The 12656-nt window shown below is 48.3% G+C and overlaps 1 protein-coding gene and 1 long non-coding RNA gene across 2 annotated transcripts; both read right to left on the reverse strand.

Moving 5' to 3' along the window:
• Nucleotides 1-1945: 1945 nt before the first annotated feature.
• On the reverse strand, nt 1946-2310 carry LOC134107179 (uncharacterized). Its single transcript, XR_009942666.1, has 2 exons — nt 2248-2310; nt 1946-2049 (listed from the first exon to the last, which is right to left on the reverse strand). It is a non-coding gene; the product is annotated as an uncharacterized LOC134107179 (long non-coding RNA).
• Nucleotides 2311-8253: 5943 nt separating this feature from the next.
• Nucleotides 8254-12311, reverse strand: irx1b (iroquois homeobox 1b). Its single transcript, XM_037473791.2, has 5 exons — nt 11634-12311; nt 10576-10818; nt 9424-10237; nt 9214-9274; nt 8254-8659 (listed from the first exon to the last, which is right to left on the reverse strand). The coding sequence occupies exons 1-5, from the start codon at nt 11868-11870 to the stop codon at nt 8611-8613; spliced, it is 1404 nt and encodes a 467-aa protein (XP_037329688.2). The 5' UTR covers nt 11871-12311; the 3' UTR covers nt 8254-8610.
• Nucleotides 12312-12656: the final 345 nt, after the last annotated feature.

Raw genomic sequence — 12656 nt, forward strand, 5'->3', positions numbered from 1 at the left:
ATTGTGTGAAGTTATTAGAAGGTCTCTGCGGAGGGGGCCCTGTACTGTGATATACAGCGGCACCTTGACCTCTGTTCTTTGGGATGATCTTCTCCCTTCCTGTAACTTGGGGTTGTCCGGTTTGGTAGCGCTGCACTAATCTGTTGGACAAGCGCTGCTGTTGAGCTTTGCCTTGAAGCCATCCATTTAGATCTTGCAGGTTGTAGGGGTTGATACTCGTGCTATTCAGCTTTCCCTGCATCTGTAGATACTCAATAAACCCGTCCCTGTGGTACTTGGGTAGCTTACTGAGTAAGCGGTCAACATGAGAGCAGCAGTTTAGCTCCATGCCTTTGGGTCCTTCTAGGGAGAGCAGCATACTCACCAGAAGGTGAACTCGTAGGGCGAAACTCTGGAAAGTGTGGGCATCACCAGGCTTCACATCTGGGGTGGTCAGAATGGCTGCTATCTCGCTTTGTGCCAGCTGGTGTGGCTGACCATACTGTAACTGCAGGGCTTGCATAGTTGCTGAGTATGGATTTGGATGGTGACGACAGGACTGACCAATCATCTGCGCTTCGGGCAGTTTAAGATGTTCAAGTAGTACATGGTATTTGTACTTTTCAGACAGTTCTGAATGGGGCTCAAGCAGGTTATCTATAGCCAGCTTCAGGTTAGCAAACTCCTTTTCGCTGTCAATGGAGAAGTCTGGGATTTTGGGTGTTGGTACACCATATGCAGAGCGTTGTGGCAACCCCGGGCTGTATGGGATCCCTGTCTGACCTGATGGCAGATGCATCTGATGAGCTGAATATGAGTTATCCCTCGGGACAGATAGAGTCTGCTGAGGTGGTGGAATTAATGAAGGCAATGTAGCATACTGAGGTGGGCCATGGCTGTAAAGGGCGTGAGGTATCACTTGTGGTGAGTGGTGACGTTGTGCTTCTGGATGGCTGTAGGAGACTGCTGCAGGCTCATGTATCGGAGCCGTAGCACTCAACTGTCCACATACTCGTCTTGCATCACCACAGGGGGGAGGTAGCTCTGAAGCGTGAGACTGCAGTGGTTCTGGCCTGGTAGAGCTCTGCTGGACCCGAGTAGGTGTCATCATACCTGATGAAATTACAGAATACGAGGAACCCCAACGATCTGATTGGGCTGGAAGCACTGGGGTAAACACAGAATTTTGTCTCAGTTCACCTGCTATAGGGGTATAGGTTCTAACCTCAGTCTCTGCCTCTGGTCTCCCAAACATATGTCCTGGTATGGTGCTGCCAGCCTGAGGTTCAACGTCCCTGGTCCGCTCTTCTGGCGGTGAAACCAAGGAGCTGGGGGAGATGAGGAGTCGATGAGGTTGAAGCACGGGAGACGAGGGTGTTGATGGTGGTGAGGCGCTTTTCCTGCTGTCATTATCCTCCTCGATCTCTTCTTCTCTCATGAAGGAAGCGATGTGCTCCAGCAGCTCCTGACGACGGCGACGGCGGAGTTCATACTGCTGGAGTTTATGTGTTAGCTTAACCACTTCAGCATCTTCCTCCTTCTCATTCCTAGAGATGGATTTGACGAGTCGTTTTAGTGAAGTGGTGTTCAGCATGTCATCAGAGTTGGTATAGTGTGAGACTGCGCATTTGTCCGAAAAAGAGGCTGCATCCGCTCGGCTACCGTCCGCTGCGGCCGCTGCTCCTCTCTGCTCCTCTGTCGTGTGGGAAGAAAGGGCAGGTCGCTGTGGATTATAGGCAAGGACGTAGTCCTCAAGATGTTTAGGGACGCGATGATGTCTCACATGACTCTGTTGCTCTTCGTAATGAGGCTGATGAGTAAAACTTTCCCCAGATGCCATCTTCTGTAGTAGTCAATAAATCCGGCTCGAAGGACCATTTGTTGGGGATTCGCCCCCCGGAGATGCTGTTTGTTGTAGGACATTGACCACTACAGGGTTCCGGTCAGAGAACACGCGGACATCTGGTTGTTTTATACCCTTCTGTATTTACCCGTTGTAGGCTTACAGATTAGTTGACAGAAGGAGTTACATAGTGGACAGTAAGATGACCGTAAAGATGGATGGAGTTTCTGAAATAAACACAGAAACAAATTACAAACTGAATAATGCAGGCTCGCTAGCCAGATTAGCCACTTAGCTCAACATTGAGCGATTATGGAACGACTACATTACAGAAATAACACTGACAGTGAACACAGTAAACACACATAAGCTAACAGGCTTAACAGTGTGAGCAGATGAGTACAAATTGAGGCAACATAACTTACATCATCAATGACTCGATCTAACGGATCTACTGTCCGTGTCGCGTAGCGTGTATTCGCGGTACCGGAAGCGGAAACAACATGCGTTGTCAAAATAAAACTTCAAAATAAAAGCATCGACATTCTCCCGTGAAGAATTCACAACAGATACAATAGAATACGGAGATGAAATGTGTGTCATGGGTCCTAATTTAAATCAGTACACGCTATGATGGGGGCGGGGCCACTCTTGTCAGTCATTGCGAACGAGGCAAACAGATCACGTGCTCTCAATAATAAAATGAACTGCAACGTTCACACAATTGTTTTAATCCGTTTTCAGGTGTTTTACTCGTTAGGATCATATCAGCAGGATGGAAAGAAATAACGTGGAAGTCACGTATTCTTTCAGTAGTTCTAGTAGTTAAACAATGATTACGTTTAAATACGTGAGAGCCTGCAGCCATAAGAGACGCGCCAAATGCTAATTCTTCAGTCATAGCAGTGATAAACATGGTCAACATTTTACCTGCTGAACTCTCATGTCGGCATCGGGATTTTGCAAATTAAACGACATAATCCCAGTTTTCCCGCATTGATTTCTGTTAGAACGCTAACGTTTGCTGATTAACGGTACCGTGCAGAAACAAGCGGAGGACACCACACGGACACGTCGTGCTTTTATTCAGAGGATCTGACCTTCTAGTTTGCAAGAGAAGCGCGTTTCATTCGTCCACAGAGCAACACGGTGCACCTGCTGGTGTCGGGACTGCACAGGTGTGCCGCGGAGCAGGTACAGTGTGCAGAGACGTCCGTTCACTGCTGCCAAACTGCGGTGGAAGTAAACCAACGCACCGACATCTTAACAACTGCATGGAGGTGAGCTGCGGATTGAAATGATGGGGGGGGGGGGGTTCCGTGTGTGACCCGGAGCCAACCTTCACAGTGTCGCTTTCACGTTGTCATTTCCGACGAGGAAAGATATTATAAATGATTAAACACCGGCCGAACGAATCCGCGAAATGCGCACATTAGCGCGCGCAACGTTTCCCCGGTATCTCACGCGCTGAGGCCCAAATCGCACCAAATCACGGATTTCACACGTGGATGAATTCGGTGCAGCTTCCAATAACCCAGCGTGTCTCAATGGATGCTGAACAAAGACGCAGCGAGCCCTCGCCCCGCCCCCCCCCCACAGGACCAACCCCCCCCCCCCTCTGGGCGAAGTTGCCTCGCTGTAACAAACCGGAGGAGAAACATTGTTTCAAAATGGCTGAAAGGAGCCATCGATGCGAGCGGTCGGACCACGCAGCTTCCCGCGCGTCCTAATCTGCTTCTTCCCTCAGATTATTGCCGTGAATGAGCAGTGCAACAAGAGAGAGCAGACTTATCACTCCCGCCCTTTCATGGCATTTGGCTGTGTGTATTTCCCCCTGTATATTAAATTTGTCTCCTTTTGACAACGTCTGCAGCTGCGATGTAGCACGGCGGGCTGAGAAGCAGCACTCGGTAAACCCGGGACTGCGGAGCTTGTTGAATTACTCATGAGTTTTGATACTTTGCTTTTGTGCAAACGCTTAATTCCACTAATCCCTGTGGAGAGACGGTGAAAGGCGTAAATTCCCTATGATATCTTGTCTGGGCTAAACATTTGCTCACTTACGTATACATTGGGTGCAGAAAATTATTCTTTTGACAACATTACAACGGATTTAACCCAGTGCCCCGTTCATCCTGCAATGACATGTATTAGCTTCATTGCGTTGGGAGGTACATTTCCATTTCGGTTTAAAACCTGCACGCACACACACACACACACACACACATGGATCGAGCATTCTTTTATTTCCTTGTTGGGCAGTTTGTTCTTGTATTCTCTTAATGTTGTGTTATGGATGCGGTGTTTTGCTGCAGTCTGCATTTTAATTGCGGGACAGCCGTGCGGAAATTCAAGAAATATGAACTGGCCTGTTCATTATTTCTTTTAACCGTGTGTCGGGCCTTTTCTTCCCCCCCCCCGAGCCCCTCGAGGTCAAGCTCTGCAAAGCCTGTTTGGCAATCAAACGCCGTCCCTCCCTAACCCTCTCTTTCCTCCTTTCTCCAACCCTCTCCCCTGCCCTCCTTTCTCCTCTCACGGCCCTTTCTCTCCCTCATCCCCCCCCCACCCCCCCTTCCCTCTCCTCGCCTGCCCACGTTTCTCTCTGTCCGACGGGGCCCTCTCAGCGGGGCTATAGAGCCCAAAACTTGTCTACATTTACCCCCTACGTTGGCCGACCAATGAGGGCCGTTGCGCGGCGAGTCCCTCCTTTAGCGCCCCGCCATTCTCCCCCCCCCCGAGTCAGCTCACGCTCTCTGTTTTCTCAACCTCTGACCCCGGGCCATGGCAACAGGGGCAGGAATGTCAGGAGTGATTGGCAGGAGAAAGAGCCGCAGCACCTCTCTCCCGCACAAGCGGATTTGAGACACTTTGAGGGGCGAACAATGGCGGATTTGGGCTTGATTGGATCACTGATGAGCTGATGACTGTCAAAAGAGCACGTCGTCTTTACATAAGCCTGATTATCTCTGCATGGCGTAGGAGCGCCGGGGAGCAGGACGGGTGGTGGGGGGCCGGCAGGGAGCTCCCCCCCACCCCCCATGCGGAGTGCCATCGAAAGAAAAGGGGGGATAGATCTGCACACGAGGGCCCGGCTACGGGGTCCCGGGCCTCTCTCGTCCACTGGGGGCCTTTAACAAATCCATTCAGGGGGACCGGGGGCCCTCGCACATGTGGCCTTAATCACAGGAGGGTGGCTGAGGGTGGGAGTGTGAGGGGGGGAGGTGACACATGGAGGCAATCATTGTTCGATCCCTGACCATCCCATCAAGACGGACAGAGGAGCGGAGAGAAAGAGGACGAGGGGAGGATCTATGCGGAGGGGAGCGAGGTGCTGACAGAAAAGAGCAGTGGGACAGGCGAATCAAAGACAAATCCCCTCCATAATCTGCCTCTTTAAAAGGGATTAGAACTCACCAAAGGGCCTGTAGCAGAATACCAAAGCACCAATGAACACCCTATTCAGGGAGAGTTTGAGGGGCCGACGGGACTCTAGAAACTCTAGAAGCGTTTGACTCACTCGTATCCTTCTTTTTTGTTGTTGTTGTTGTTGTTGCAGCGATTCTATTTTTGAAAAAAAGTTTCGGGGGAGAGGGGATGGGGGTGGGGGGGGGGGGGCGGCTTGGGTGACGAACAACCAAACGCGAAGCATAAACTTTGAAAACTGCGGGAAAGAAGTTTTTCCCGACTGGCACCCCCGCCAGAATGCACTAATCATATTTTGGATCTGCTCACTTTTTTTCCCGCTCCTTTCATAACAAAACATGTTTTGGACACGCTGTGTAACTGATTAAACAGCCGTTTGATGTCAGGGCTTTTTTTTTTTTAAAAGCCCCATCATGCTAAGCTCACTGATATCCAACTTTGAAAGAATAGCATATTGTTTGGCTACTCGGGAAGAACAGTAGCGTGATCTGGCTGCGATGAAGTGCGCGTGAGAGAGAGAGAGAGAGAGAGAGAGAGAGAGAGAGAGAGAGAGAGAGAGAGAGAGAGAGAGAGAGAGAGAGAGAGCGGCGGATGACTCGCCTCAGTCTGTCACAGTTGGCAGGGGGGGAAGTGAAAATGGCCTCAAGTGTCTGGCTCCCCTCCACGCTGTCCTCACATCAATGACAGCTCTCACTGCATCATCTCTCTCCCGCTCGCTTTCATTCGCGCTCTTTGGACTTGGAGGTTCGCTCTTTCCGTCTCTCGCTTCCCGAACATCTTTCTCTGTCTGTGGAAAGGAAGAAAAAAAAAAAGACTTCTTATTTGGAGTGGTTGAGGAAAAAGAAAACTCCAAACCAAAGTTAATGCTCTTATTACTTCTCCGCACCTCGTGTGCACGTGTTCAGCGTTTAGAGAGGTGTTTCTTCCTGATAGTTTCATCAGATGATGGAGTATACAGTAAATCTGGAACAAGGATTAACACACAACATTCCCTCTGGTCGAATGGGCTACAGATGCCTGGTCAGGGGCCCCCAAACTATGACGGCTAGTAGTTTGGTTATATTCAAAATAAACCTCTGTGCTCGCACGAAGTTAGATTCAAGCAACGTATTTATATTTATACTTTGAGTTCTGCATGGGATGAGATCAGGGGTCTCCTGGATGAGGGTCCTGTGTTTGTTTGACCCACCCGCCCTGTGTGGGCTGTGTAATCAGTAACAATGAGTTAGTTTTGTGTTGGTACCAGATGCCCGAGGTGCACTGAATGAAGTGTCCCTATTTGTAAAGTGTAAAAAAAAACGCTTACTTTATGTTACTTTTGTTTAGATGAAAAAAACAAAGTGTGAACAAATGCCGGGGGAGATACAATTTTTTAAATTACCAAATGATGTGGCCAAATGTTGGGCCTATTTTAGCTGTTTTTTAGTTTTTGAATTATAAGAGGAGGATAGCTTTCAGATTTTACTAATCAAGCTAAACTACAATAAAGACACCAATAGAGAATTATGGTGGAACATTTTTTACCTTTTTGAAAATGCATTTCCATCGTGATATAAAAGCATACTTTCTTCTTCTAAAAAAAAAAGTAGATCAATATCAGCACATTTTGAGAAACATGGTATTTGGAGTGTTAATTTAGCAACGATATTCGTCTGTTGTCGGCAGGTAACGGCATTAAAAACACCACATTTAAAATGTTTTACACTAACGGCGGTTGAGCAGAAAGCTTTTGTGATCCTCAGCGTGGACGGGGGCTCAGGGAGGTGAGTTTATGTTCTACTTTTTCTGAGAGTGAGGTGGCAGCATTGAGTTGATCTGCAGGTCCATGAACCTGAGGCTCTGAACCTGTCACCCGTTTGACTTTGGTCCATTTGCATTATATTGATGTCATTTATGTTAAAGTAACTGGCAAAGTGCCATTTCATTTCACCAGGCAAATTTCTATCCAACACATCGCCAATAAAGTTATATCTTACGGCCTTTGGCGTAATCTTAACCCGACCTGACCTCACTTAAATCACTTAAATCCCAATCTAATCCAAAAACTCAACATCTGCAGCACTTGACTTGCGCTGAGAGGCCAAAAAGCGCTGACTTTACTGTAAGGCTTACTATCAGTGTTTGACTTTCAAACTGAAGTGTCAAGTGAAAGCATCACGCACTTCAAGCCTTGTCTGCACATCACGTGATGCGTGTTTACCTGAACCTGGTGCTGTGGCCCCCTTAAGAGGCCCTTGTGGCACGAGGGACCTCAGCTTTGAGATCCACTCAATGTGAACAGCCCTGAGACCCCCCCCCCCCCCCCCTCCAGCGTCCTCTCCCTCCCGTCACCCCGGTGTCTTTGGCCCTGTGAACGTTAAGGATTGCTCAGAGTGACACACACACACACACACCCATCCACCCCCCCCCTGAGCTGCCGCCCCCATACTGGCTGCTGGCCTTTTCCTGCCGTCTGATCCATATTTCAGAGGCGGCAGCGGTGGCACCGAGGGGGTATAATCCAACATTAAAGCGAGGAGGTCTGGGCTGAAGGCACAGGCGCAGGTTCACAAGGTCCCTGGAAATCTTCAATTTTCAATTTCCGCAGCGTTTGCAGTGTCTTCCAAGGCGCCGGGCGTGAGTCTTAGCGAGTTTGGGCCCCGGGAGTGCAGATTTCAATGAGGGTGAGACATGTCTTTCTGCAAGGGGCCACACTCTGCACGGGTTTCGGTTGGCAGGGAGAGTGTGAAACAAACCAGACACGCTGACGAGAGGGGTCAATTAAAAGGTGGGGACACTGTGATCATCTTTAAACAAGAGGAAATCAGTCATAGTTTTATATGTTTTTGCATATTTGTAAATGTACGCTTTCCATCTTCTGTGACTTCACACTTAACTTCTAAAGGAATGAAATTAAGAGAATTTAAATGATGATCAAATCTAAAGTGAACACTGATATCAGATAAAATAATACACTAACATTTAAAAAAAAAAAAATAGAAACATTTACTGAAAATAAATAGTCCCCCTTTACACCCTTTTGACATTATAGACCCAACATGAAGACAATTAAGGGAAGAAAACTCCAATAATAAATGACTATAATGACATTTATTTAGTTCCCAAAAAAATATATTCTTTAAAGACAAATTCATATCCTGTATTTACAATTTTTAAAGGTTTCCATTCACAACAGAAGAAGCGAAGGAGAAACATATAGGACATAAAAGAGAGATACAAGCAAATCTGTGACAAAAACAAGCATCTCTTTAGCATGTAGAAGCTAAACGGTAACACTATGACAGGTAGCACCGCCAAAAGAAATGGCCTTCATTGAACTGTTCTCCGTTAAATAAAATGATTCCTTTCTCTTTCTCTGTGTCTTCTCATAACGTCGTTGTCACAACTCGCTGTGGTGCTGTGCCGTGGTGAGGTCTGAAGACAGGAGAGACAACCAAGAGAAAACGGGTCAGAGGTGAAATAGACGAATATCAGGGTACAATTTGTGTATATTTACCGTGTTATAAATACTTCAAATACTTGTTATGAGTTCCATTTAAAAAATAGGCTATTTTAAAACAATGTTTAACTCTGTTTATGCAAATGAAAGAAGACACTGAATTGCTTTATGTGTTTTCACCCTCCACTGCATCCCTGATGTTGCTATCAGCGATTTCTTTGACATACATTAGCTGCATTCACCGAGGGGGCGTGAATAAATGGTGGCAGATTATTTAAATGAGATAGGTGGTGGCGTTTAGAGGGGGGGGGGGGGCAGGGTGTATTGGTATATTACTGCTGCCCGACGAGGCGTTAAAGTGGGGACTCGATCACATGATTTATGTGCTGAGGTCTGCCTTCCGCTCCAGTCAGTTGGAACAGTGTTTGCCTCTGCTTTAAGGTTAATTTAGCAGAGGACATGTGGAGAGAAATTGAGCCTGATAATGTCAGCCAAAAAGAGCAAATTGATTTCAAATGCACGAGGTTACCTGTCAGATATCCGCTGGAACGGGGACTTCAGGGACTCGGGCCTGTGGTCGCTCTCCTCGTCTGCAAAAATAAATAACGGTGTATTAGAAAAAGCATCATGAGAATTCCCTTTTGTAAATTGTCATTAATATGTTTCAGGGATCAGGTGTTTCAGGTCATTCACTAAAACACTAATTACACACAGTTGGACAATCTAATGTCGTCCATACCATCTCTTTTTGGACTGAAGCTTCCCGACGACTCCACATCGCTGTCATCCTCCGTCCCCGAAGTTGCCGCCGCCGGCCGTGCGTCATGACGCGCAACGGGCACCGCTCCGTGGAGAGGCAGGTGTCCGGCCGGCGCCCCTCCGAGGAGCGACCTCATGTTCAAAAGAGAGTTGGCGTTCAGAAAAGCCGCGTTGGCCCAGTTGTGCAGTTTGCCAATCTGGCACGTGTAAATCCCATGACCCGAGAGCAAGGCCGGGTGGCCGGCGGAGGCCAAAGCCGGGTGGTGCGCGTGGGCCGCGGGGGAAGGTCTGTGAGAGCTGTCCGGGGCCGTGGCGGTCTCAGCCAAGGACCAGATTTTGGGTTTGCTCTGCGGTGGTCTCTGGCACTCCTGTCTGCTGGGGGAACGATCCACCGCAAGTTTGACCACAGGCGATCTGTTGAGGGGAACGGCCGCCTCCAGTCCCCGCGGGCCCTCCGCGGAAAGCGTCCTGCTGCTCTCGGAGCTCTTCGGCTCGGAGGCCTGCTCTCTGTCGGCCAGGCCGGCCTCTCCCTCTCCCTCGTCCCCGCACTCTGCCTCAACCTCTCCCTTCCCGGAGGCCTGCTCCCCCGCTCGCTGCTCCTCGGGTCTTTCGATATCGACAGTTTCCAGATCGATCTCCTCCTCTTCGTCTTCGTCGTCGCTGCCGTTCTTGCCGTGGTCGTCCTCGTTGTCGCTGCTGAAGATGCGGCCGTCCCGGTCCTCGGCGCTGCGGCCCCAGGTCACCTTGTTCTCCTTCTTCAGGCGTCTGCGCGCGTTCGCGAACCACGTCGAAACCTGGCGGAGGGGAAACGTTTCACGGATTAGGGAGCTGAATAAAATCACGCGGTTCCATTGAAATATATATTTTTTTAAAACCTCGTTATTCTTCCACACGATTCTTCGTCGTCTTTAAAGGAGCTTTGGAATCAGAAATATCTGGAGACTTGCCTCTCTCGGGCAGGGAGTGTGACTTCATTCAAGTGGGCAATCAGTCAGCCACACAGCTGGATTACCATATTAAATAATGTAACAATTGGGTTATCTGTTGCCTTTAAAGGAGATAAGTACTGCACTTTGGAAAAAAGAAGCGCACGTGCGTTCCTAATCCTCAGATGACACGAAGCACAACGCACCTGTGTGAGTGTCATCCGTGTAATGATGGCGAGCATGATCTTCTCTCCTTTGGTGGGGTAGGGGTTCTTCTGGTGCTCCTGCAGCCAGGCCTTCAGGGTGCTGGTGGTCTCCCGGGTGGCCGTCTTGGCCCTCGACGGGTCCCCGTACGGGTACTGGCCGTATGGGTAGAAGCCTTGAGCGGCGTGGACCGGCAGTGAGGCAGGGTGGGACCCCGGGCTGTCCTTCAGCTCGTACTGGGAGCCCTGAGGGGGGGAGGGGGGGGGGGGGGGGGGGGGACGACAACTTGTTGAGCTGCTTGACTTGTCTTAAAAATCATAATAAAATAATTTATTCACCGGGTTTAGAGAGCCCCAAAAAAAAATCATCTGATTTATTATTTCCGCAGGAGAAAAGTTTTGAAAAGTTCCAACATCCGGTCAGTTTTAAACCAAATAATCAGGAGATCAGACTGTACATCCAGAATTAAGAAAATAGCCAATAACAATTATTTCTGACAATTTTTATTCTTTCTAACGTGGTAGTATTTTAAAAATTACATAAAAGACATTTTCAATCAATTTAAAAAAACAAATGAGGAATATATTTATTTCCTTCCAAACGTTCTCTGAATATCAGAATTAATTTTGTTTTTCCCATATAATAAACGTCTATATATACAGTAGATTACATCTCATTTTTTATTTTAATTCCTACATCAATAATTTACACCCCCCAAAAATCTGGACACTAGATTAATCTAAAATACGAGTTATTTTGAGTGTGATGAACTGAATAATCGGCCGTTTGGAAGCTACACAAATGTATTAAACATTTAAAAGACAACAATAATGAAATGACACTCTGCGGTTTGGACTTAATGGAATTATCATCCATTAACGATCGTTAAACCACAAATATCGCCGAAAAAAAGGGAGGGGGGGGGTGATCCGTATTTACATATCTTAATGACTTCGCACTATTGGATAACAGCGAATCGGTTTTGCAATTAACAAGAGCTCAGCCAGACAAACCAAACCAAACAAACAGAGAAGCAGCAGATAACCTGACAGGAGCTCACCATCTGCGATATGAGGGCGAGGTCCGCGGCTCCGCTGTACGGCAGGAAGGCGCTGTAGTTGTGGGCCGCCCACGGGCTTCCGTACATCCCCAGCATGGAGCCGACGGCGGCGGCGGTGGCGGACGAGCTCAAGCCGCCCTCGGCGGCTCCTTCCCGGGCGGAGGCCGGCCGCTCACCCCCGTACATCTCATGGGACGCGCCGAGGAACTGGGGGTACCCCAGCTGAGGGAAAGACATGTCCGGGGGAAGAAGACGAAAAGAAAAACGCGTATACTGTAAATTTCTCTCTCTCTCTGTCTCTCTCTCAAAGCCAAATGAGAAGAAGGAACAAACCAAAAAAAAAAGAAAAAAAGAAAAAGCGAAAGTAGCAATTCCCAGAAAGAAGTAGAGGATGAAGGGGGTGTCTAAATCACCAGAGTCCCCCCTTTAAGTAACTGTCAAGCGTCCCCACTTCCACCGACCCGCAGTTGTGTCAGAGCCGCAGTTTGGCACCTCGAGTGCGGAGTGATGCGCGTATGTGGCCGCGGGAGCTTCTGGATGTGGAGCTGACTGACTGATTGGCAGCCTACTTAAACACCAAGCTCCTCCTATGCCCGGGGCAGGCGATTAGTGCATTGGTTAGCCCGGGTCGTGCGTGTGTGAGTGAGTGAATGTGTGTGCGTGATCCAATTTCTGCAGTCTTAACTGTGTCTATACACAGACAGAAAACCTGTGAAGTGTGTGTACATGTGCGTGCATGTGTGTGTGTGTGTTGTGTATACTTGCTGTTTTTTTGCAGCCAGCATGACTTTTTTTTAACAAACGCTCTGTTTGGACACGCGGTTCCTAATTGCTGTGCACGCGGTTATACCTTTAGTAACTCCATAATAATAACCACACTGATAATAATAATATCAATTAATGGTTGTTTAAACTCACATTGTATCGCGCAATTTTAACAACTATAAAATGAGGTGTTATTCTTCCTCTGCGCTTTGGCAGCGGATGCGCAGGGGATGCCGGGACATTCTGTCCAGCAGATGG

Source organism: Pungitius pungitius, chromosome 17 (genome assembly GCF_949316345.1).
Source record: "Pungitius pungitius chromosome 17, fPunPun2.1, whole genome shotgun sequence".
Taxonomy (NCBI): domain Eukaryota; kingdom Metazoa; phylum Chordata; class Actinopteri; order Perciformes; family Gasterosteidae; genus Pungitius; species Pungitius pungitius.

Excerpts from the sequence above, each read along its gene's own strand:
- irx1b (XM_037473791.2), bottom strand. The coding sequence starts at position 11,870 with ATGTCTTTCCCTCAGCTGGGGTACCCCCAGTTCCTCGGCGCGTCCCAT. Across the intron at positions 10,238-10,575 it reads CACGGATGACACTCACACAG|GTTTCGACGTGGTTCGCGAA; the intron begins GTGCGTTGTGCT and ends CCCCTCCGCCAG. Across the intron at positions 9,275-9,423 it reads CTTCAGTCCAAAAAGAGATG|ACGAGGAGAGCGACCACAGG; the intron begins GTATGGACGACA and ends TTATTTTTGCAG.